The sequence below is a fragment of the Ursus americanus genome, chromosome 20 (genome assembly GCF_024610735.1).
Source record: "Ursus americanus isolate L20-20 chromosome 20, mUrsAme1.1.p, whole genome shotgun sequence".
Taxonomy (NCBI): Eukaryota; Metazoa; Chordata; class Mammalia; order Carnivora; family Ursidae; genus Ursus; species Ursus americanus.
The window spans coordinates 50231732-50258032 of record NC_142146.1 but is presented as its reverse complement, the minus strand read 5'-3'; the positions used below and the strand labels follow the sequence as shown (position 1 = coordinate 50258032).

Genomic DNA, 26301 nt, shown 5'->3' with positions numbered 1-26301 from the left:
GGGACAGTAGAATGTTCTATACAAAACTAACAGTAAGCAACAACATCCAAAGGTAATGAATATTTGTAAGAATGTGTTTTAGTGAAAATAATAGAAACCATCCCACTGTGTGGCAACGTGGACTTCATCTGTTCTGTGTGTTTGCAAAATAATTGTCACCACAGACTTTTACCTTCCCAAAGGCAGCAATCACCACAGACACTACCCACATGATTTCAATAAGGCTGCCTGCTTTTGTTTAAGTACTTTTTTCTTCATTCTAAGAAAGTATTTCCAAAGAAAAGGGTAACCACATTATGTTTTATTATGATTTTTGGAATGATTTTGCAGATGTGAAAAAGAGAAAGGGCAAGCTGCCCCAGTTCTGTTGGCTTCCTAGATCTCAAAGGCTTATGGTCTGGCTCCTCACTTGAGAGTTTGCTTAGGGAGACGGCCAAGAGTTTCCCCAGCCTCAGCTCTGGGAAACCTCAGCTTCTTCCAAGAGGGATGGTGGCCTGGAGCACCTCTCCAGAGAGCTCGTGCCAGCCGTGATGAGGTGGGGCCTTGTGACAACGAACACTGCCATCGGGGTCCGGGACCCTACCCTGACCAGACCTGTGTGCTGGGTCAGAGAGCCCCTGAACTTACTTCCCCTGTCCTCTGTGGGAAAACATTACTAACCCTCACTTTAGTTTCATAACACCTTTCAGGGGACCAGTCTCTGAGTGTTCTTCAAAGGAAAAAAAAAAGGTTGAAAACCAAGAGCGGAATGATTGCTTGTTATTGTAACTAGGAGCGTTCCTTCAGCCTCAATACGTACCACACACATAAGGAATGGTTGTTTTATTTATCACTTACAGAGCTCCATTTTTTTTTTTTTAAGATTTTATTTATTTATTTGACAGAGACAGCCAGCGAGAGGGGGAACACAAGCAGGGGGAGTGGGAGAGAAAGAAGCAGGCTCATAGCGGAGGAGCCTGATGTGGGGCTCGATCCCATAACGCCGGGATCACGCCCTGAGCCGAAGGCAGACGCTTAACCGCTGTGCCACCCAGGCGCCCCAGAGCTCCATTTTCAAAACCTTGTTGTGTGGAGTGCATTTGTACTCTTACAATCGAATTACAAGTGTGTGTGTGTGTGTGTGTGTGCGTGCGTGTGTGTGCATTTACACGCACACACAACATATTGAGAGACAGACTTCTAAAAGTAACAAACATCAAACATTCATTTATTGAGTCATTCTCCTTTCACTCAACACTATAAATCTCGTTGCTTTAATCCTTGGAAAACATAAGCAGGCTAGGATTTATAAAAAGTAGACGCATAGTATTTATACTGCTTTTCCTCATACCAAAGGAAACAAAAGTGTTTTGGGAAATAAATAGCTTTAACTGCTTTGCAAGTGGGAAAATGTTAGCACAGAGAGGAGATGAGCCTTAATTAAAATATAAATATGGAAGTGAACCAGTGTTTTTTGTAAGAAGATTGGTGGTGGGTGTGGCTGTGTGCGACAGTACAGCCAGCTTGATGACTGGGCAGTCATCCATGAGTCAAAAGCTGATTTTTCTTCCAACCCTATTATACTGCTTGCCCCATTGCTGCAGTGATTTGGTCACGTGTTGATGTTTTGTTCTAACTAAATGGAGGAGGGCAGGGATGGGCTTCTCATTCATCTTGACATCACCAGGTCCTGACACAGCACTCACAGAGGAGGGGCTCCATCAGTATGACCGTGAGGGAGGAATTTGAGCAACCAGGGCTCCACAGGGTAAAAAATAGATCTCTTCAGTGTTTCAGATTGAGCACAGACACCCCCTCCTTATTCCAGGACAACTGTGTGGATAGCCCTGTGTGACTCCACAGTGCTTGTGGATTCCACACTGTTTCATAATTCACCCCTTCACCGTCTAACAAGTCCCTAAGTTACTCCTTGAAGTGGGGGACTGTCCCCTTCTTCCCTGTATCCTCAGCACTCAACACAGAGCCCAGTACTCAGTAAATCTTTGCCAAAGAAAAGATGAGCTTTTCTTCACAGATCAGGGGGCTATTGCTTTTATACATTAAGTCACAGAATTCTCTAAATTTTCTTAAAGCCTGTTTCTTTGCCATCTCCCAATGCTGTGACCATTTTACAGGTAATGCTGGGGGTAGGAGTGGTCTGTGGGACTGGCCCTGAAGCCTCCGGTTGGCTGTTCCTTAATAATGGATTGAAACTCGGGCAGTAACTATAAAGCCATGGACAGAATAAGTCACATTTCTTCTCTGGACTTTGTCTTGGAGTAAGCATCCAGATCACTGACTATTATAATTCAAACTTCAAAATCTTTGGCTCAAAAGAGCAGCGCAATCTTTGATATTGAGGTTGAAATCTCTAGGTAAACCGCTGAAGCTAAAAAATTTCCTTCTGAAATTACACCGTGATGAGCAATACTTTTAGTTTCTTAATGAACACCTGGAGTACTCGAACTGCCACTCTTCCCCCACCTTGATTCACCTCAGTTTGCATATTCCTATTTTCATTTGACAGAGGGGTACATATTTTTACGAGTTTTCTATAAGGCATTTTGCTAGCAACAGGAAAGAGCTGCCTATAAATTTTATTGCACTTTTCATTTCTATTTAAAATGTCTATTTAAAAGCTACACATCTGGTCTGTTGATCAGACTTTGTTGATCTTCCGTTATGGCTCATTGCACTCTTTCAGCAAACATTTATTGAGTGCCTGTCATGTGCCAGGCTCTGTGATGAGTTACCGGAGTTTCACCGTCTACCCTAGAGATACTCACAAATCACCGTCTGGTAGCTTGAGGAGTGTTTTATAGTTGGGGTGCCTCCCTCAATGACTGCCTCAGAAGCCATGTTTGTACTTCTCCTTATGGAAAAATGCCCCTAACAATGGTACATGACAGGAGCTGGTCATAGCACTTTACCTTCTGGGCCACTGTCATTGGTCTAACAAGTTGGCACATGACCCAAGCTCGGCCAGTCTTCTCTGGACTGAAGTCATAAGGAAAGATAGCTGTCTGTTCTCTCACATTACGTGTCTGTAAGGATGTAACTGCAAACACCAGTTTTCCTGCTCCTGGCCTCACGGAGAGGACCTGTTTGCAGAAGATGACGCCCACATGCAGAGAGAAATAGAGGAGATGACGAGTCCGGACAATGTATAAGTCTGTGGTTGGAGTCAACCCTGAGATCATCCCCATTCCATCCTTCCCAGCGAGTATTTAAATGTTCCCCTTCTTTGATTAAATTAGTTGAATTAAATTCTATCACTTGCAATGAGAGAATTCTTAGACTCTGTAAGAAGTGTTAATGGGATAATAAAGGAAGATGCAAATAATTCAGTTTTATAAAGTGAGGACAGGCTTCATAGAGATGAAGATAACCAAGCTTTGTCTTGAGAGATAAGGAGGACTCCCATCACAAGATGAATAAAAGGGCATTTCTGGGAGGCAAAGGAGAGTTCAGTGCTTTTGGAGGAACAATACAGTGGTATAACGTGGGGAGAGACGAGAACAGAAAAGTGAGCACAACTTAGATCCCAAGGGTATTTCCTTGAATGTTTTTCTGTGGGGTTTGGGTTTTGTCCTATAAACAATGACTGGGAAGTGAGTAACAGATTTTAAGCAGGGTTACGATCTGGTCAGATTAGTCTTACAGAAAGATAATTGGTCCCACTGATGGGTAGTTGACAAAAGGGGAAAAAATGAGAGAGTGCGGACAGGAGGTTGGTGCAGCAAAATAGGGAAGAAATGATGGTCTGAACAGGGGCTGTGCAGGGGATGGGCCACAGAGAGTCAGGAGGTGGCCTGGAGGAGTGGGGGCCCCACTAGACAAGAGTGAGGGAGGAGAGGAGACAGTCTGACATAACCCTTGGCTTCTGACTGCGATGGCCAGATGGAGGGTGGAGGCACGGGTAACCAAGAAGGAAGGGTAGGTTCTGGGGGGTGATGCTAGATTCCACTAGGTCTGACTAATGCCCACGGGAGATGTCTAACAGACACGTGAAGAAGTAGTAGCGTACAGCTCAGCAGTGAAAACAGAGGTGGTGACAAAAGATTGAGAAGTCACTGTTAGAGCGGCGGACACATGCAGCCTCCCAGAAGACCCCCAGGTTGTGTTACTTTCTAAAAGACCCCTAGATAGGTATTTTTTACACTGCTTTAGTTTATCTTTCAAATACAAGTTTAATATTTACAACAGTATGAAATGTCAGTGTCTATTTTATTGGTATAACTTAGAATAGCTAATGTGAAGCACCAGCCATTCTATTTGGGGTGGGAAGAGGCAAAAGCTACTAACTTATTTATCTATTTGCCTAGCTCTCTATCTTTATTTTTTTTGCTTCAGTTACTCTATTCAAGTGTTTTTTTTTTAAGCAATTTTATTTTATTTTTTATTTTAAGTTGGCTCCATGCCCAATGTGGGGCTTGAACTCACGACCTTGAGACCAAGAGCTGCATGCTGTACTAACTGAGCCAGCCAGGCGCCCCTCAAGTGGCATTTCTAAGTGCACATGTATTAGTATGGGAAACACTCAGGCTAATGATTTAGGAAGGCTTGAGAGTCTGTGGAGCTCTAAAGAAGCTGCTTTGTAATCATGAAGAGGTCTTTCACCTGTTGAGAGCCCTTCATATTTCTTGTTAAGGATGTTTCAGTAGATGTTGACTTTATCAAAGTCAACAATAGAAATATTTTTCTCAGTTGCTTTTGGACTTAGCCACCTTCAAATATTTTGTATCTCATTTTATTATTATTTTTTTACTTTCTCCTTTTGTTAATGCATTTATGAAAGTTTTTTGTTTGTTTGTTTTTAGCCATTTGTGAGCTTTTTCCAAACAATGATGGAGGTCAGCCAATCTTACACTCCAAATACCGTACCGCTACTTCTTCCTCCATTAGAAACCTGGGTTTGTAGGGAGACAAAAATGTCTGCGGGAGGTAAACAGAGCCAGGAAACCTGGGTTCTAGTATAAACTCTATTATGAGTTTGTGCTCTTGGATTATTATCTGACCTCTTTGTGCTCAGTTTCTACATCTGGAAAGGTTTACTCTCATATAAAGATAGTCTGAGAACCAGTACTCAGCATATGTGGAAGTACTTTGAGTTTTTAAAAACATTTCTGAAGGGGCACCTGGGTGGCTCAGTCAGTTCAGTACTTGCCTTTAGCTCTCCTGCCTTCAGCTCAGGTCGCGATGCCAGAGTCCTAGGATCGAGCCCTGCATCGGGCTCCCTGCTCAGTGGGGAGTCTGCTTCTCCTTCTCCCTCTGTGCACACTCTCTTTCTCTCTCTCTTGCCCTCTCTCAAATAAATAGTCTTAAAAAAAAAAGTCTCTGAAAGAATGTGAGGCAACACGCTTAGCTACAACTGAGTAAGCGTCATCCGTATCCCTTTATCTTTGTGTGGATTAAAGGAGATGAATAAAAATGCTTAGCCTAATGCTTAGCACACAGTAGGTGCTTAGTAAAATCACAATGTTCAATCCTTCCCTTTCTCCTTCACTCTTTTTGCCTTTCTCCTTTCATACCTTCTTCCCTAAGATGCTTTTAGTTTTTCCTTGCTAACTTACTTAAACTTGATTCAGAACAATGTGCAATTTTCAGAAGCAAAACCACAATTAATATTCTAGGATAATTATATTTTGTGATAATGCCAAGCTAGAAATAGGCATGTCACCATGTTTTAGGAGATATTTATATTATATTATTTTAGAGAACAAACTAGCTAAAAGTCAACTGTAACAAGCAGAAAGAGTGGGAGACCTAGAGCCTTGAAACGGTTCTGATTAGCAAAGCACACAGTCGTCCCCTCAAGTTGATGACAGGGTTGTGGTTCGGGCCTAACTTGGGCTGTCCTCCTGCTAACTTGGTGCTGATGAAAGCAAGAGGCTGTGTCAGACTGCTGCTTCTTAGGGGCCTCTGCCGTGTCTGAATTTTAAAAATGCCAATATTCTCTCTCTCTCTTGACATTACCATTTGTGATTCTAGTGTTGTTACACATTGTCTCAAGTTTTTAAAAACAGACATGTTGTTAATGAGGGATGTTCGGAGTACTCTCCAGTGAATTAATCATCAAGATGTTCTGAATGGAAGTACTTTTATGGCAGTGATGTCAAGTATCTTTATGCTTCAGAGAAGAATTTAAACTGTAAGACTCAGTGGCTATTTGATCTCTGTGAAAACACCAGCCTTCAGCTGGTGACAGAGGCTTGCCTGGCTTCGTATCTGCTTCCCAAACGCTCCCTCTTACCCTCAACCTCCACACAGTAAACAACATCAATCCGCCTCAAGCCCTACTCAGCTACAATTGGTTTGCCCCAACTGTTTTGTCAAGAAAAGTAAAAATAGATCCTCTTATAAAGAAAAGGGATTTTACATTTCATCAATTTCCAAGGGGCAATGAAATGCCTTCTTTAATGTAAGAATAAATAACAGTGTTGGGATTTGAGCCCTATAAACCTAACCAGGGCATTGGGCATTTCCTCCCCGTCCCCAGAGGAGGAGAATTTTCTGTGCTGACAGATTATGAATGCCCGACTGATGCCTGGCCAGGAGCAGAGGCCTCCTGGGGCTTAAGGGAGCCCATCTGAGGACACTGGCCTGGCCAGGGCCACGCTCTGCCTGAGGCAGGAAGCCACAGGCTGCTGCAGAGCTGTTCTGTTCAATCTTCTTCCGTCCCTCTCTCCCATCCCGACTTTTTTCTAGAAGTGGGGGAAAATACCTTTAGTGAAGCCCTAGAGCTTTCAGGCACTCCATTTCCATATTTTCCGGAGATGATTCCACAGGCAAGTGGAGACCATGTCATTGCTCCGACTCCTACAGAAGAAAAAAACGGAATAAGCTGCTTGTGCAAACGGAGATCAAAAGTGTGGGAGTGTTTAAAACAGGACTTGGTTAGTTACAGGAAAACAGCTAGTCAGATAAGTGTTCCTATACAAATATATACATTTATTTATTTTAAAAAGATTTTGTTTACTTATTTACTTATTTATTTGAGAGAGCGCCAGAGCATGAGCAGGGGGGAGGGGCAGAGCGAAAGGGAGAAGCAGACTCCCCGCTGAGCAAGGGACTCAATCCCAGGACCTTGGGATCATGACCTGAGCCAAAGGCAGACACTTAACCGACTGAGCCACCCAGGCGCCCCTAAAATTTATTTATAGGTTGTGCTTCATTTTTATAGACCAGTTGAACATGTATTGTAGGTTATAGGGAACGGGCCTTGTTTTCAAGCCAAACAAGCCTAAAAACATGGTGCACTCATAATTTGCTGATGTCCAAACTGGATGTTTCTTTTTACACTCCGCCACAAACACTGACTCGCACGGGCGAATGCTTCAGTGCTGCCCTCGTGCACCGAGCGCCTGTACAGAGCCTGGTCCTTAGCAGCACAGTGCCTGCTGCAGGGCGCACACAGAGCCAGCGCCAGCAACTACAAGGACCGTCACTGCTGCTGACTTTCTTTATTCTTTGTTTTCCTCACCTAGCATTTTCCTGCTCTATTTCCTAGAAACCTCAATTTTTTAGGAAGAAAGTTTTCTCTGGACACTATTTGGATACATCAGGCAGAAAATGTGGCTTATTCATGTTTTTTCGATGTCCAAAATTCTTCTGTATATGTTACATACATAAGAATATATTATATATATATTTCTTTCCTTTCTTTGAAATTATTACATCTACCTCCCCATGTCTAACATAGTTCCAGGCAAAGAGTAGAAGATACAGATGTATAGATCCATAATTGTTTTGGGAAAGGCAGTTATAATCTACCCAAAGATGCATGCTTTTGTTAGAGAAGAACCTTATGGAAAAAATGAGTTTATTCATTGTTTCTGCCCTTCTTTCTATATGCACTTTTTTGAACACCTTCTGAGTACAGCTTATACACCAGTCACGATTTACAACTGCTTGGATTTCATCGGTAATATCCTACAGACGACCCGGCAGGCACGTTTGATTCTCCTGCAGTCTCTGAAATGGATAGTTCTCACACTCTCTATGTTAATTCGAAACATTAAGGAAAGCATTTCCGTAACACTTTTTTCCAGATCGCTGATACTCCTATTGTTAAAAATAATCAGTAAATTTGATTGTGAAGATTACCTATTTTATGGTAGAGCTCTGGTAGCTGAACCTCCACTTTCTCTCTCTGAAAAAGATGGTATTCCGCTTGCTCACAGACCGGTGGGATCATATTGAACTGCCTTGCTACGGAATAGGCTTCCTAGGGAGAAATGAGATTGCAACTGAATGTATACTCATGAGAAATAAGGCTGCTCTGTGATTCGTATGCATGAGAAAACTGCGTTGTAATGAAATCAGTACAAACCAAGAAACACGTAGGATGCCAAAGAATAAGCCAAGTTGTGACCATCACTGTCACCAAGAGCAATATCAAATGTGGGAAATCCTTATTATTCTTTGGGATTAGTCAATGTGGGATTCATCACAGTCCATGACAATACCCATAATTTCAGTTCCTAAAGAAATAAAACTCAGACTAACATAGAAAAATGATGTGTCATTAGCATGTTATAAACAGTATAGTTATTTAATATAGTTTTTAAAAAAGGAAGCCAGACTATTTTGTTCATCTGTCTCATTAGCTGGGAAATTCATTGTATCCTCTTGCCACTGAAGAACATGCTAGAATATGATTCCTGCTAGAGATCTGCACCTTCCTTCCCTGTTGTATTCTGAGCTGATGAGCTCCAGCCCCCATATCCGTCTCCGGAATGACAGAATTCATTGTAGCATTCTAGTGTCATGGTGATTGTTAGGAAAGTTTGCAAAAGGTCTTGTAATTGACACATAGTATTTGAAAAACAGTAATAAAGGATTTAGTGGCCATTTGAAAATAGGAATGAAATTACCATGATCTCCATAGCACTCCACCGTGACGTCCCCCAGTACATCGCCATTCCTTGGTTTATCACATGTGTCATGGCTCGAACAATTTCTGTGGAAGGGCCAAACAGCATTTCATTAGTTTCTCTACTTTTCAGAGTTACGTGATCTTTGGTTGTTTTTTTTTTTCCCTGCCCAAAGCTTAGAAGTTTAATGCAGTCATTTGTTTTATTAATATAATTACATTGACATTGGTGACAACGTAATAGTCTAACATGAAATATTGATGGTTTAGAGGCTGCTGGTTCTTTTGGGTAAACTGACTTTCCATTTTCAGTTTGCAGCACTACTACTAAATGATATTAAAGACATAATGACCACGTTAAGTTCTGCCTTTACTTGTATTCCTTCATGGTTGCTGCCCTGTAAAAGAACATAGGACTGACCTTCCTCAAAGCCACTTACTAAAGTGAGAAGTAAGAGGAAGCATTTATTTTGACTTTGTAGAATGTAAGGTCACTGAGGCTAGAAGGCCCGTCTTCGTGTGTTAGATTTGCAGAGCCGGGCCTCACACAGGCTGGCTGTGTAACAGAGATGACTCAACAATATGTTTAGCAGAAAGATAAACATATTAAATGCTGCACAAACAGCTGAGCCCCAGTGGCTCCAGCCCACAATGGCACACCCTGTCCTTGACCACTTCGAACTACACTTTATTCTGAGACATCCATGTAACGCCCTTCACCAGGGCCTGCTTTATAGCCCCATGGAGTTTGCTCATCAGCTTCCTTCAGCTTGACATCACATTGCCTAAACTGGAGAATGAATCCTTTCCACGGAGAGCTGGAGTTGAGCTGATCTCCTTGGCACCAGCTAGGTGTGATACAAAACCAGAGAGCATGGAGAGCCTCAAGTTCAGTGGCGTGCAAAGTCAAAGGCATGGCTGGGTTTCTTCCACAAAGCAGGTCAAACACCCAGGATGCCAGGTCATTTGACATTTTCAAGGGGTTGCAGGCCTCAGACTTCTCTGTGTCCTACTAACACCTGTCCTTCAGAAAAATCAAATCCTTGTCTCAAAGCTGAGTTGAGGTGGATGTATTCTTACTTTATTTCTCACGAGCAAGCACTATCTAAATTGGTAGGGGACAGGATATAGAGTGAGACAGCCAGGGTTAGGGACCTGGCTTCCTTGCTTGTTTGGCTTTTAAATTGCCCTTGGTTTCTTAGTTTGGAAGATGGGAATGCTTTTACTCACCATTGTCTACTCAACAGAGGTAGAATCTGGCTTATAAGAAAAATATTTTTCTTTCTTGGAGAAACTCCCAAATATCAAGTTATTACTCAGCAACTAACGACAAGTTCCTTTCACCTTTATAAAGCAAATGAGATACAGAAAAGTTCTACGAAACAGTTTCCTTTTATCATCAACTGGAAATGAGCACCTATGGTGAACATTTCTGGAAGTAGAAAGCCATTATTTAAACCTCTTCCCAGAAGCATTCGCTCTGTCTGCACCCCTCTATGGTTGCACCAGCCCCCTTCCCTTCACACCCTGTCTCATTCGGAGCTGAGGGTCATTTCCATCAGCAGTATGTATTGTCTGCAGCGCTAGGTGCTGGATATATTGTGGTGACTCAAACATGTCGGTAAACACTGGTGAGCTTAACAGAATAAACTGAACCCAAGGTGCCCCTGTCTCTTCTGTAATCAGTAAGATGAGCACAGAACAGTGTAGTGGATGGGTGGCACCGAGGCTTCGACGAGAACGGTTAAGACGAAGTGGTGGTTGTGGCTCTTTCTGTATCTTCATTCACTTACTCAACACACATGTGTTAAAAACCCAGTATTTGCCAGGGACTACACCATTGCTGGGTTCATCCGTCAGCAAAACAAATACAGAGCTCCTGGACTCGGAGCTGAGAGTTGAGAGCGGGAGATGGGGATGTACGCAAGGAAGTAATTACAAAATGCGAAGTGTGAAGAAAGCAAATAGGGGTCTGAGATAAGGAGTGAGGTCAAGGAAGGCCTCCCTGAGGAGTAAAGTTTAGGCATCAGGAATGTAAAAGGAGCCAGCCATGGGAAGAACAAGGAAAGAGCATTCATTCTAGGCAGGTGGGACAGCATGTGCAGGACAGAGCTTAGTGAGTTCTAGCAACCAGAAGGCAGCCATTGTGGTAGGAGCTTAAGGAAGGAAGGAGGACGGGGTAGAAGATGCAGTTGGCAGAGGGCAAACCACGTTGTTCGTATGTTAGTCAAAGTTTAGTGGGAAGGCAAGAGGATGTAGCTCACATTTTAGAACACGCTTTCTGACTTGGCCATAGGGAATCAGCTGTGAGGGGGAGGACTAGAGGGAGCACTTCGATCTTTAGGAGGGAATTGCAGTATTCCAGGCAGGAGATGAGGGTGGTGGTAGTAAAGACAGACAGACACGGATGGATTAAAAATAGATTTTGGTAGAATCCACCAGGCTTGAGGATGGACTGAATGTAGCAAATGAGAGAAAGGAAGGAATCAAGACGACCTCCCAGATTATCTGGCCATTTACAGGGATGAGGAAGACTGAGGGAGCAACATGTTTCAGGAGAAGAATCCAGAGTTCCTCTTTGGATGTGTGACGAATGGAGACACCTGTGAGATACAAAGGGGGAGGTGTCGAGTAGAAATCAGTGGACGAATGACATGGTCAGCAACCCGGGCTGGAGGTGACGTATTCATCACTGATCAGTCTGTTAGTTGTCTTCAAATTCACAGCAGCAGATGAGACTATGTAGGGGAGTCTGCGGCGGACACAGAAGAGTTTCTACAAGCCAGCCCAAGAGTCAGGGAGAGCACACGGCTGGATTCCGGTTCAGCAGCAGCCAGAGAGCAGGAAGGAAGCCAGGTCAGGAGGTGTTGCAGAATCAAGAGCAGGCGGTGCCGGAGAAGGAGCTGTGCCACAGAGCGGGACACTCAGCGCTCAGATCAGAGGGTACCACGCAGCGTGCTGGCTGTGGCGCACTACGGAGGCCCTTGCAGCCCATGAGGAGAGCCGTTTCGGGGTCAGAGGTGCCGTGGGACCACAGCCAGGCGGGAGCAGATGGAAGAAAGGGGTGGGGGTTGGAGTGGGGGGGGAGGGCGGGCTTTAGACACAGTCTGAGTAGACTTCTCCCAAGTTTGGAAGTGAATGGAGCAGAGAAATGGCGGAGTAGCGGAAGGCGTACTTAGGGCCAAAGGAGAGTTTTATTTTAAAGATGGGAGACATAAAAATAAGCCTGCCATCAGGAGTGATTCAAAAAGAGGGAGTTGGTGATGATCCCGGCTGGGGGCTGGGGCAGGAGAGAGGGAGCCTTGATGGGGGGGGGGGGGGGGGGGCGGTGCAGAGGACACTGCATCCAGATGGCAGAACTCTGAAAGGTGTGGCGAACTCATCGTGGGAAGACGTGGGAGCCCCCATGGGAGGAATTCGATTCTTAACAAGCTATAATCAAGTGAAGAAGAGATGGATGCGAGAAGGACAAGGTGAGAATGAATGGTTCTGAATATGGACGAGCCTATGCGAGACCTTCCTATGCCCCAGATACTTTAGCTGGTGGTAATTTCTTGTTCCCTGGTTGGTTGTGCTTCCCTGAAGAGAAGGGTTTGGCGGAATGAAGAAAAAAAACTCTAGTAGTTCTTATCCTTGGAGGAGGCAGCAGCACTGAATGCAGGGGAAAATGGTGGGAGAACCGAGAGGCCGCAGCTGGAGATTCATGTGGCCAAGATTAAAAGTTAATGAATGTTAAATTTGTTGCTGTTGTTTTTTAACATCAAAGAAAAAACCCCCAAGTTGTTTAGCTATGGAGCAGGACATTGCCATCTGATGGTTGTGGGCTTTTACACGATTCTACTATTTAAGGACACAAGAGGGCAGCATTGTTGAAAGAAAAAAAAAAATCAACGGAGCCGAGCCCGTTTTAGGCCTGTCTCCTGGAAATGCATTTCTAAAGCATCCTTGTCAGAGCATCGATTCCAGGTGGGAAAAGGATGTCAGGAAGGTTATTATGTGCATTGCACGCACCTGCCTTTGGGAAAAGACATGCAGACAAACGTGATTAAATCCGGCAACCCAGGACTGAACGTGACTCCCTCTGCTTTTCCAGGAAGACTTAGCATTTGTGGTTCTCAACTGGGACTGCACATTGAAACACCTGGGAGCTTTAAAAACTATGCTATCTGACCTCCACTGAAGTTCTGTTATAGCAGAATCTCTAGGGCTGAGGCCCCATCATCAGTACTTTAAAAACACATTCCAGACTATTCTAGAGTGCAGCCAGAGTTTGGAACTACTGCGCTTGTCTCTACCAATCGTCCTAAAGTATGACCCCTGGAGCAGCAGCATCAGCAGCACCTGGAAGCTTGTTAGAAATGCAAATTCTAGGTCTTACTCTAGACCTATTGAATTACAAATTCGGGAGGGGGCAGCAGTCTGTGTTTTAAGCAGAATTAACAAGAATTTCCGGTGTGTTTTGAGAACCACTGCTTTATACCATTCCCAAGTAAGCCACTGCAGGCTGAATAAACTTCCTCCCACATTTCCTCTTCTGCTCTTTCATCTAAATGCTTCATGCATTTAACCTTTAATTATTTGCTTTAGTACATACGCAGACAGTCACTATGGCCTGCATGGATACATGCCCGCACGCACACATAGGTGCGCATGCTTTGGTATGATCTGAAATCACCGGAGGAGTTTGATGAAAGGCAGAGGTCCAGATCCTGGTCTACTTCAATGAGCCTAGGCTTTTGTGTTATTTTCAAGAGCTCTAAAATCCCAAAGTTTGAAAAAACACTATCTGAACTATTGAAAAACTTCATTAAATCTTCTTTGTGCCCTCCTTTCCAGGTTGAAATAATCATTATTCTGTGACCCACAGGCCACAGGATGCTCTCTCTTATTCCCTATATCCTTAGCCCACAGCTGGCTGTCTAGAAATGCTTCAAGTCAATTTCGTTCCTGCGAGCATTCCATTTCCTCATTTGTAAAGTGAGGACGATATTGATCCCAGGGAATTCTTCAAAGCTGGACATGCGATAATGTGTGTACATCAATTTGTGAATCTAAAACTAACGCAAACTGAGTAAGAAGTAAGCAGGATGTGGCCCTGGTTGTTTCTTCTCAAATAGGCTCAGTTTCTAACATTGTAGTTACAAAAAAGAAGAGAAGTTGACATTCTTCTTTCAGTAATGTAGGTCATCTTTGTTTTCAAATATGTGTTTTGTGCTAAAGGACTTAATAAAACTGTTTATCTTGAGTGCAAAAAATGTGTTGATAAACCTGTTTAGTTTTTTAATTGGCCCTCATACAAAAAAGATAGTTGCTGACATTAAACCGTTGTTCATGGGAAATGTTCCTTTGAGCTTTGAAAGTTGTAAGCAAATAGTTACACTGCATGAACAATAAACCAGAAGAACGTCAGATAAAAATAAGCAGAAATTGGTGTTTTGATTAAATAAAATGGACTCAATCTGGCCACAGTGACACAGAATGATAAAAACGAAAGAAACCTTAGAGATAATCCCGTGTAGGTTCCTCTTGCTCTAGATGAGGAAAGAGGCTACAAGTTCATTGTTTTAAGGTATAATTAAAAGCCTCCATACTATTAACAATTATAAATATTTCAAATATGTTTCCAAAATGCTAAGAGTGAAATACACTAATCATTGCACTCTATGATGGAATTATATGTAATTTTGTTCTCTTGTTTTCCAAGTTTCCTGGAAATTCCTGTAAATGTGTTATCATACTTTTATAATATAAAAAAGAAAGAAAATTCCCTATCACGTAAAGGTGCCACTTTAAAACACAAATTTTTACAGATTACTTCACAAATATTTTTAACCAAATGAAATTGCCATTTTTAGCGTTCAGAAATGGTTGACTGCGGACCACATCATTCACATGGTTCAGCCTAACTGCTAGCAGATCCTTTCTTTTTTCAGAGGAGAGGACCGTGGTGGAGGTTGAGGCACTGGTAAAATGTAGGGACTTGGTTTCCTCCAAGGAGTTACAGACACGAAGAAAAAAATGGGTCTAAACCTGGGCACAATTTCCCCTCCAAACCAGCTGTTTGTTTATTTAACTTCCATCATTTATTTGCTTATTTAACTTCAGAAACGTGGTGGTGGGTTTATAGTGGTGCCTCTTTGCGGCTTAGAGGTTGCTGCTTGCTTTATCCCTCCTTCGTCCTGTGGAGAATCCTCTCTCAGCACTCAGCTGAGTGTCCGCAGACAGAGAACTCTCCTTTTTCACAGGAATGGAAATCACCCCTATAAATGGAGCATGTCGCGTTCAGCCTTAAAGCTTTGCTGAGTGTCTGGGGAAAGCCTGACTCCCTCTGCCTCAAAGAGCACACACCAGGATTTGGGAGGCCTTAGTTTTTGTCCCACTGCTGTCACCACTTTGGGAGCACCCCTCGACCTTGTTGGATCTCAGTTTCTTCCACACAGGTGGGCAGATCGATGTTACTGGAGCACATAGGTACTCTTTCTAAAAACCGTTGCGGTGGAAAATATCCTAACCTGCCTTTTTTGGTGAAGAGGCTGAGGCTCGGAGTCACTTGGACAAGTTCCCTTCAGATAGTCTATAAAGCCACTTTTAGCCTTGAAATTCTGGAAGGCTGTGTATATTGTGCGCTGTGGGAGAAGGTGGGCATTTACGGACTCCCACTGTGCATTTGTGAATGTGAACTGCCTTGCGTGCGGTTATACCCGTCCGTTTGCACTTAACACCTGGTCACCCTAGTTCATGATGTATATGAATGACTCGGGAAGTGTAAGCTCTTTTTGCTTCCTTGAAGAAAGACCTTAAGTGTGATGACTCTCCGAAAAAAAAAGCCAAAAAAGGGATTGTGTCTGCCTCTGACCTGCCGAAGCTCAGAGAAAAAGTGGCCTTCGCAAGATCGTTTACAAAGAATAAGCTTTCTGGATCAGGACATAGGCCAAAATGATCAGAACAGACTAGAGTCGAGAGACTAGGAAGCAATACATGGACTGAGTCAAGTCGGTAAAACCTTTCAAATTAAACCTCATTCAAAATTCTGACCCCAGAATGGAGCTGTAGGTCTCCAAGGACAGCGCATTGTCCTCGCCGTGCGGCTACCCTGTCCCAAAGGGCACGTGGTCCTCAACCTCTCTGCTTTGCCACACACGGTATTTTCTGGACCCTAGACACTTTGAACTGAGCCTCTGAGATTGCCCAGATGTGATTTCTGATCCTGATTCTGAAATGGGACACTTTCCGTCTCTCTTTGACCTGAAGTCCAAAGGCCCGAAACAAAAACAGTAGTTGGTAAATACCCCTGAGTTCCAGAGTAAGTCACTGGGCCACCTCTGCAGGACTGGTACAAAGGCTTGGCCACCTTCAGCCTTACACCGACCTTGAAGGAATAAATGCGTAGAGTTGGAGGTTGAGAGATCATTTAATTGGATTTGAGTTCTGTGGCATTTCCCTACCTCCCTCTGTGATGCCTCCCTCCCCCTCCACCTTTCACCTCATCTCAAACAGAATAAAACTCCAGAACCAAAAACCCCGTTTTGCAGAACATGCAAATAAGAGAAGCTCCCTGAAGTAAGCGCCTGAAATTCCTGGGACTTTTCCGGAACACACAGACACTGCTGTTCTGGGAACTCTGCTCATTCCTTATCAGCTCCCCCTATAGAGGGGGGAGGCTATGTGATGCTGTATACTTTTATTTCTTCCTCCTCCAGACACGTGCTCTTTAACCCTAGCAAGAGAGCAACTGTTCATTTTACACCTCGATAAGAATGGCCAAGCGACTTGCCTAAGGCAATGACATAACTTTCTTATCTTTCAGTAGAGCACTCTCATTCTTTCCCTGTAACTCTCTCACCACCACCTCCAGTCTTCCCACTATTGCCTGCTGGTCCTCTCCAAGAAATAATGATGTAGAATACGGAGCAGAAAATCACACCTCTTCGTTAAATATAATCTAAATGTGGCCCCATTATTTCCTACTAAAACCAGGTGATCCCAAACTATCAGCTTGTACTCTCTATTTGGTTAATACTAAATGGTAGTAAAGAGATGATTTCTGTCCTGATGAAAAGGAGGTAGCATCTATGATGAGTATAGAGTATAGTGCTGTTTTTTCCCAAAGGTTTTTTATTTTTTATTATTTTATTATATTTTTTAAAGATTTTTTTTTGTTTGGGGGGGAGGGGCAAAGGGAGAGGGAGAGACAATCTCAAGCAAACTCCACACTGAGCATGGAGCCCAGTTCAGGGCCCGATCCCACCCCCAAGATCATGACCTGAGCCAAAATCAGGAGTTGGATGCCTAACCAACTGAGCCGCCCAGGTGCCCCATTGTTGTTCCTATATATTTCTATAGGATTTGTGAACAGTGGAGTGAATGCTGATTCACTTAAAAATATTCAAAATGAGAGTAAATAAACCCATTGCCTTAAATTTTGTTTGGAGCAAGGCAACAAATAAACAGATTTAAACAAATAAATCTAAGTGAACTGAAATTCCAGGGTTGTGCAAATTTCCTGGATACCTAACTTATATCTTCATCTGTGAAGCTAAAAGTTATACCATCAGTGGATTATAGGAAATTGGTCCGGTAAGGTAGCATCCTGGGGTTTCCTTTGACAATGTCACCAGCCAGTCCTTAAAAAGGGAGTTTTTGTAGTTTGAACATGGGTCTTCTCCAGATATGGGATATCTCTCTGATACAAACGAAGACATTAAAAGTAGAGAAAAGATTTTCTTCCTTCTGCCAAAACTTTTAAAGTTTTGTTCTTGTCAATTAAGCCCCACCAATTTTATCACAGAACATGGCTGTCTCAGTCTGTTCAGGTTGCTATAACAAAAATAAACATAAACATACCATAGGTGGCTTAAACAACATTCATTTCTCACAGTCTGAGGCTGAGAAGGACAGGATCAAGGCTCTGGCAGATTCAGTGTCGGCTGAGATCTCACTTCCTGGTCTGTAGACAGGCATCTTTTTGCTGTGTCCTCACAGGTGTGAGGGAGATTGCTAGGGTCTCTTTTATAAGGGCACTAATCCCATGTATAAGGACTTCACCCTCAAGACCTAATTACCTACCAAAGGCCCTACCTCCTAATACCATCACACTAGGAATTTGGTTTCAACATACGACTTTTAGGGTGACACAACCTTAGTTTATAGCCAAGTCCAAGATAATTTTGGTTTAGAAAATTCTCGAAGCAAGTGTTACCAGCTGTTCATCACCACCATAGATGACATACCTATGCACCCTGATTTTGAATAAGTTGTGTTTTTTTCCCCAGTGAATATAACAGGATGATTTACAAAATGTATGCAGAAGTAAATAAAAAAATTAACCTGCCATTCAGATTTGATAGAACCAACTTATTCTAATTTTGAAATAGCTAAGGGAAACCTTTCTTATATATCGGGAACAATTATGGTAGAAGGTAATTCTGCTGTAGGACGATAAAACCTAATCAAGCAACACATAGAAAGATAAGGTGGATGTTACAGAGACCCCTCATTTAACCATAATACATACAAGATCTAAAGAATGATTATCTTTGTATTTTATAATCCTTTTGAGGTTTAGATTGCAGTTTTTCTTACTGAGAAGTGAGGATATATCTAGCATCTTGGTATATCAGTTAGGTTTGGGTTTTTTGTTTTTATAAAGTTATTAAAAACTCAATGTAAGTTCTTAAATTGTAAAAGAGATTTATTGGCTCCTGTCACTGCGAGTATAGAGGTCATGTATCTTCAGAATTGATTGTTCCAACAAGTCACTGAGGGCCAACTTTTTTCTAACTCTACTATCCCCATGCTGGTTTCCGCTGTGGCATTAAGGTGGCTCTCAGTAGCAGCCAGGGCCATGTGCTTCCTTGTCCACGCTCAGCAGGACTCTTTCGCCTCAGCATTCTGACTCCTGAGATTCACTCGGGTTAAGCTGCTTGGGTCGCATGAACCAGTGATTCTGGCCAAGGGTAAAAAAAGGGACTACGTGGTTTAACATGACCCAGAGCCCACACTGGAACTGAGGACCAGCAAGGGGAGAGGAAGTGGCTTTTCTATGGGTCACTTGGTGGTGTGGGGGCAGGGTCATCACCCACATGAAAACCTGGGTATCTGAGAAGAGAACCATGACTGCTCAGCAGACAACCCACAATTTTCACTGTGCTCGGACTGAGTCTCGTTGGGCACAACAACAGAGGGACAGGAAGAAGGCTAACTCTGCTGAGTACTTACAATGCACTGGGCTCCGTCCCGGGTGTGTTACCAGCATTACTGCATTTAAGCTCTTCTGCAGCCCTATGAGGTGGAATTACACATTTCTATTTTATAGTTGAAGAAATTGAGGCTCAGAAAGATGAAAAACTTGGTGGAGCCAGGTTTGCACTTTTTCTCCAAAGCCAGCTTCACCCACAGATCCTCATATTCACACAAAGTGAAGTGCCCCCTTCCCTTTGTCCCCCTCCATGTTTATGTACGTCATGTCTGTCCTTCTGGCTTCGCTATTGCTCATAGAGGTTAACAATTGTAACCACCCAGGAAGAAAGCCTTTAGTCATGTCGAAAGCAAATTGTCAAAGCATTCACTAAGGAATAGTTTTCCAAATGTTCATTGAGATACTAAAAAATAAATGTTCCTAAACCCCACCCAACCTACAGGGCACCCAATATGCTTCATTAGTGGAATAGTTATTTTTATAGCAGGGAGCATCCACCATTGCATTGCAGATATCTGACTCAGCCTTGAACTTCTGATCTTTTCAATTGTGGAATGTCATCCTCATTGGCCAGACAGACAGATGTGGAATCCTGACATGTAGCTTCTTATTCTGTTATCCTGTCTGGAGCTTTTTATTTATACAACTGTCTGTCTGTGCATCAGCTTCTTGGGACAGGCTTTTAACTTTATTTTAAAAGGAATTCTATCTTGTGGATGTAAGAATAAAGCAAGCAACTTGGCAGGGGACTGATAAGAGTAAAAAAATATTTATCCTAATGAGATTTTTCTACTGGCAAATCCAGTTTTTTGCTGTAACAGGAAGCAATCTTTATTGCTTCTTTAAAAATGTAGAGCTGGCCTTACTTCCTGGTTCTGCCACAGGAGACAGCTGAAAGAAGATGCTATCTTAATCTCGGTGATATTAAACCCGCTATTCCAACAGCAGATGCAGCTCACTGGCAGCCCCAAATCCATGTTGGCTCCGCAGAGCTTATCTATATTTGTCAGGTATCTGGTAACTAACCAAAGGCAACTAACTAAAAGGCAACTTTTAAGCTTGAAATGGGGGAGTGGAACGATTTTCTCAGCTTTTCAACAGTGAACTACCTGGTAAAGAGGGAACACTAACTCTGTTCACGTTTGAAATGAGTCACCGGCTGCTTTGTATGTTAAAATATAAGGCAGGCCCAGCCAGTGGTGGCTGGGCCACTGTCGCTGCTAGAACCCTTTAGGAGGAGGCTAGTCTGTCCTCCCGGGTCTGCCCTGGGATGTTCACGCTCTTTTCCTTGCATCTATTTCACTGTTCCAAGCTGTTCTGCTTGTATCTGGAGCCCTTAATCTCTTTCTTGGGACTTTCTTTCCCATTTTTCATCTTCTTCCCCACTCCCCACCCAAAGATGGCGGTTTTCCCTTCGTTTCTTTATTAGAATCTTCTGCTAAGAAGGGATTTACCAAGGTTTTTCACGAAAAGACAATGCTTCTTAAACGTTTCTACCACATGAGCCACTAAAGTGGCCACAACAGCAAATGTTATTTAGATGGATTTGGCTTTAGCATAAAAATTTATGCAAATGGCTACTCCACACCTCAGTGAAGCATTTGCTTTAGAGCAATAGTAACATTTTTCTTTCTGCATCTTTGAGTAAAACTGACACAGAAGGAAAATGTTTCACGTTTACTTTGTGGCTTGTCCAGCTCCTCCCCACCCCCACCCCCATATCCACCTTTTCCACGCAGAACACACTTCCTTGTGCTTCAGGGGAAAGGCATGCCTGGTTGTAAGGCAAAGAGCGTCAAGAATGGGGTCAGTGACTGAAAAGGTATAATGAATTACCCCTCTTGGGGTTTGGTCTTTAATTAGACACAAAACCCTACTTTGACTTAATCCTTTTTGCCCTGAGCTTTATATTTCTACACCACATTTTGTGAGGCTCCCTCATATAAATTTAAGGGTCTTCTGTCTTCTAGAGTATTAAGAATAACCATTAACAGTAATTTAGCACTTTTAATGCACCTGGCCTTGTTCTAAACACTATATATATTAACTCACTTAATCACCATAACAATCTCATAGAAAAGGTCTATGATTGTTATTCTTATTTTGCACATGAGAAAACTGGGCCACAAGGAAGGTGAGTAAATTGCTCAAAGAAGCCCAGCTAGTAAGTGAAAGCAAGCACTCTGGTTCTAGTCTGCTTCTCAACAGAGAGAACATTGCAGAATTTTAGCAATTGGCAGACTTGTGCCAGCCAAGTGGACCAAGAAGTCCTGATAGAGCATGACGGGTTACATTAAAGGGATGAGATGCTGACTGCAGAATTCCTTTGGGGAGACGACAGGAACCATTTTGTTCCCTGGGATCACTCACTTCCTCTGGGGGCCTGGCCAGTGTGTATGTGGGAACGCATGGTACTTCCCTATGACATAGCAACGTGGACCATTTCTCTTCCCTACTTGGCCTTCACTGCCTGGCAATTTTTACACGTGAACCTCTTTCAATATAGAAAGTTAACGGGATAGACAGAGAACGATGGAGAAAGAGATCATGAGTTCCTGATTGTTCTTCACTCCTGAATTACCACCTCCAATGTAAGGCAGGAAAAGGTAAGCACAAAATAGAGGAAAAAGCATCAGGCTGTATATGTGAAAAAGGAGGGGTGTTTAATTCCAAGGGGATCAGGGTGTCTTCCTCGGGAACATTTCAGGCTAAGGAAACAATGAGCAGTGCTTCTTGAAACTAAAAGCAGTGATTTCAAAAATGTCTTTGCTTCCTAATCAGTTAAAAAAAAGTATATTGGTTAAAATAAGTACCTTTACCGCAAAGCTAATATGTTATAAAATATATATATATATATATATATATATATATATATATATATATATATATATATATATATATATATGTAATGGCATCCAGATCCTGGCTGCAAAATACTGCGCTCCGTTAAAAGGACCAGGGATCCTTGGGAGAAATGGCTGCTTACAGGGCTGGGCAAAGCACAGGTGAGCTTGGCACATCTTATGCTGGGAAAGCAAAAAAGACCCCCCCCCCAAAAAAGAAGAAAAGATGTAGACATGCCATGAGAACACAGAAGACATGTCAAAGATCGTCCAAATGGACATGTTGTGGACAGTTGTGGTAACAAAACAAATAATGAGAGTAATGATGTATAAATCATAGAATAAAATAAGAATCTATGAGATCATATTGATATAAATAATTGAAAAAATTGCATAACTATTTAATAACTGAATAAAGAAATATAAGGGGAGGAGGGAATGCTCTTCCTTACAATAGAATGCCAACCAAAAAATGTAGTAGGTATGATAGAAATAGAAAAACACCATTTGACAAACACCATAATACTTGTTTCAGGTGAGAATCATTGTGGAATGCTAAAATTAAGTAGGCTAAAGTGTGATGAAAAACAGGATATTTGCACAGTTTCTAAGTATTTCCCCCAAACACTCATTTGGCATATACCATATATACTCAATGTCATATAATACAGGACATACTAAAGGAAAAATAGTAAACTTACAGAGGAGAAACCTGGTAGACATCACCTTAACCAAGTGATCTAAGTTAACATCATCGGTAACAGGAAAAATAAACATTATGCACACCACCACCCCAACAGGAAGCACCAAAGAGGACACAACATCATTTCTGTGGTATTCTTGCTCAAAATGTCTAATGTGAATTTAATGACTAGCAAATATTTGAAGAGCATCAGTTGAGGGACACTGTATGAAAGAACTGGCTAATACTTTTCTAAACTGTCAAAATTATGAAAGACAAAGAAAGGCCAAGGAACTGATCCAGCTTCAAGGAGACCAAGGACACATGAAGACAAGCTGCAATGTGTGATCTTAAAGTAGCTATGGAGTAGCAGGGAATATCAGTGAGAAAATCCGAGAAATACGAATACGATCTGTAGATTATATATTATTATTGTGTCAATGTTAATTTCTAGATTTTAATAATAGTATATGGTTATGCAAGATATTAACACTTGAGGGAATCTGGGTGAGGGGTATATAAGAATTTTTGTACTATTTTTACTACTTTTGGATTTTTTAAAACTTTTAAAAAGATTTTATCTATTTATTTGAGAGAGAGAGAGCGCGCGTGAGTGCGCAGACGAGCTGGGGGGAGGGGAGAGGGAGAAGGAGAAGACAGACGACTCCCCGTTAAACAGGGAGCCTGACTGGGGGCTGGATCTTAGGGTCCTGGGATCACAACCTGAGCCGAGGGCAGATGCCTAACTGAGCCACCCAGGCGCCCCTATTTTCACTCCTTTAGAATGTTTGAAATTGTATCAGTGGATAGTTTAAAATAGAAAAATACATACAATAAATAGAAACTTTAAAAATCATAAAATATGAGATAAATGGAAATTATGTTTTCTTCTCATAATCCCGCAGTGGATTACATAGCACAGCCCGCTTTAGAGGTCTCCAAGGGAAGGAGTCTGGCTCGGCTCAGCTCGTTAGGAAGTGGTGGATAGGTCTCTGGTGCTGGCGTGTTTCTGGAGGGATGCAGTGAGAGATTCTGGAATCTGGGGTAGGAAAACTTGATTGTGTATTTCTAAACCCCAAGGACTACGCCTGGGCTTTGACAGCCATGAGATCACAGTTAGTACTGACAACTCAATACCACTGGTGCTTTTATCTCATTCGTGTGTGTATGTGTGTGGTTATTGACTGAATCCTCAGCTTTCTCAACGTGACACATGCGCACCACTTAAAGAGTCACTGCCTAAAGGCTTATAACCAAAATCAGCAGAACTTTGACTCTTTGCACCCCACAGGTAACCACTTCCAATATATGTTGCTTATTCTAGAATTACTCTCTACGTTTCTCAGTATTTCTGCATTACACTCTTGGTCCAGCTTTTTTAGACATTCTCTGTGGACCTCCCTTGGAGGTGAGGGTTTTAGCTCCCGCTAACACCCTTTATTTCTTCACCATCTTCCCAATATGTTCCCATCTCAGTTTAGGGGTAAGTTCCCATTCCGTGCTTTCATTTTAACGACTCCAAATTTAGTGTCTCCTTCCGAGCAAAGTAGTTTGCAGTGACCATCTTGCCTTCCTTCTGTAACTTCTCATTCCTCCTGCAGTTGACAATTTCTTCATTAACAGTTTTATTTGGAGCTTTACTTCATCTTCCCATACGTTGTGCGACTGTCTCTCAGTACAGCTTTCCACACGGTCAAGCTTGTGAGGAACTCTGTTCCCTTCCCCTTCTTCCTGGCAGCGCCCCACCTGGAGCCTGCCATCCTCCCGCCGGCAGCCCACACTGCGGGCTCCCGGCCGCCGCGCAACAGTCGCGCGGCGCGTCCCTTCCTCTCGCCCTGGAAATTCCCTTCTGCCTCTAGATGAGTTGGATCCCGTGGCTTCCTCTTTGTGGCTTTATTCTCTCCGTTGGGTGGAGCATATTTTCCAGTAGCTTTTGAGGAGTTGTGCTTGGGCGATAGGAATGTCAAAATGTTCTTGCTTCCTCCGCCTCGGTTGGCAGCTTGCCCACCGTCTTTTGGCCTCGAATTTTGAAGGCTTGCTCCATGGCGCTCTAGTTCTCAATTTTGCTGTCGAAAACCTGAGGTAATCCTTACTCGCAATCCTTCATATCCTTCATATGTGTACCTTGACAAGTCTCTGGAATATTTTATTGATTTATTTTTTAAAGATTTCATTTCTTTCTTTGGGAGACAGAGAGCACACAAGCAGGGGGAGAGGCAGAGGGAGAGACAGGGGAAGAGGCAGAAGCAGGCTGCCCAGGGGTACTTGGCGGACACTTTCAATCTGGAGACTCGTGTTCTTCAAACCTGGAAATTTTCCCGTATTATTTTTTTTGATGACTGCCTCTCCTCCATTGTTATTTCTTCCCTCTAGATATCTTTCAGGTGAATAGATCTTGGACTTCCTGGACAAATCCTGAATTTTGTTGTTTTTTCACATGTATTGTCCATGCCCCGCCCCCTTCTTTCTGGAATATTTCCTCAACTGTAACGTCCAAGATCTTTGTTGACTTCTAAAATTTTGAAGTTTTTTAGCCATTATATTTTCTAATCTCTACATTTTTTAATTCTAATTCTGTGCTGTTGTTGATCTTTCATTCTGTTCTTGTTCCAGTGATGCAGTACCTCCTCTTATCTCACCAACTATGTTAACTATAGTTTCTTTGGAATTTTCCTTATCTTTGTATTACTCTGTTTTCTTCTATTTACTTGAGCTTTTTTTTTTTTTCCATATTGGGGCTCTCTTTGAATGTCAGGTGATTCTTGGGTTTCTGTTCATGGTTACAAGTAGAACACTAAAACTGTTCGGTTGGCATTTGTCAACTAGTGAGAGTCACTGTGGGAACAATGAGGGGACTTACCACTTTTTCCCACTGGGGTTTTCTTCCACAACAATGTCCATATCTGTTAGATGTTTTTTCTTGAAAAAATATTCTCCAGAGAAATATTCTCTTATATTCTACCTGGGGAAAGTGTAACCTGGCTATAGAGACCTGGAAGTAAGTGAGAGGAGACATATGGGGTCTCACTTCATCATCTTTTTTTCTTTTTTCTTTTTTTTTTTTTTTTTGTTCCAGCCTAGCCCCACCTTCCTTTGTGTCTGGAATCTTTTAGACTATAGCCCCTCAGCCAATTGCTCCAGTTTACGTACCTTTTGCTTCCTTCATTGTCTGCAGACCTAGGGACATAGGACTTTCATAGTTCTGTTGTTTATTTAAACAACTACCTTGTTTCCAGTTCCTCCCTCACCCCCATCTACTGTAACATTGGTGCATCTAATGCTCTAACCATTCTGAGATTCTACGGTGGAGATGAATTTGCTTCTCACCTGTGGGCACTTCTGATAAATCTTCCCTCAGTTCTGCTAAGTCATTTACAATTCCTCTATCCTTTTTTCCACTTGAATATATAAGGGTCTGGCTTTCCAGTAGTCTGCTACTTTTATCAGAAAGGAAGTTTCTATTTCTGTTCCTTGCCCTCTATGTTATTTATTGGGTGATTTTTTTTTTTTTAAGAGAAAGGAGCAGAAATATTTAACTGTGTCATCCTAAACCAAGAGATTTCCCTCACTATTTTCCAAATGAGGAAACTGAGACTCAGAGATTAGGTGGCTTTTACCCCCTCACCCACTCCCGCTTTCACCAAAGCTGCTCTGTCAAGTTTACTGATGATCTTCATACCGTTAATGCTGATGGATATTCCCAGGCCTCATCTGACTATATCAT

At 42.5% G+C, this 26301-nt stretch overlaps 1 protein-coding gene across 6 annotated transcripts in view; it reads right to left on the bottom strand.

Moving 5' to 3' along the window:
- The window catches only part of KCNAB1 (potassium voltage-gated channel subfamily A regulatory beta subunit 1), a 385175-nt gene that overhangs the window by 12491 nt on the left and 346383 nt on the right, over nucleotides 1–26301 (bottom strand). For all 6 annotated transcript variants that reach the window (XM_087870304.1, XM_087870305.1, XM_045812023.2 and 3 more), the window contains 3 exons: nucleotides 8856–8941; nucleotides 8086–8206; nucleotides 6704–6798 (listed from right to left, as the gene is read on the bottom strand). In XM_087870304.1, the coding sequence (XP_087726430.1) occupies nucleotides 6704–6798; nucleotides 8086–8206; nucleotides 8856–8941 (302 nt within the window). The remainder of the gene's footprint in view (nucleotides 1–6703; nucleotides 6799–8085; nucleotides 8207–8855; nucleotides 8942–26301) is intronic.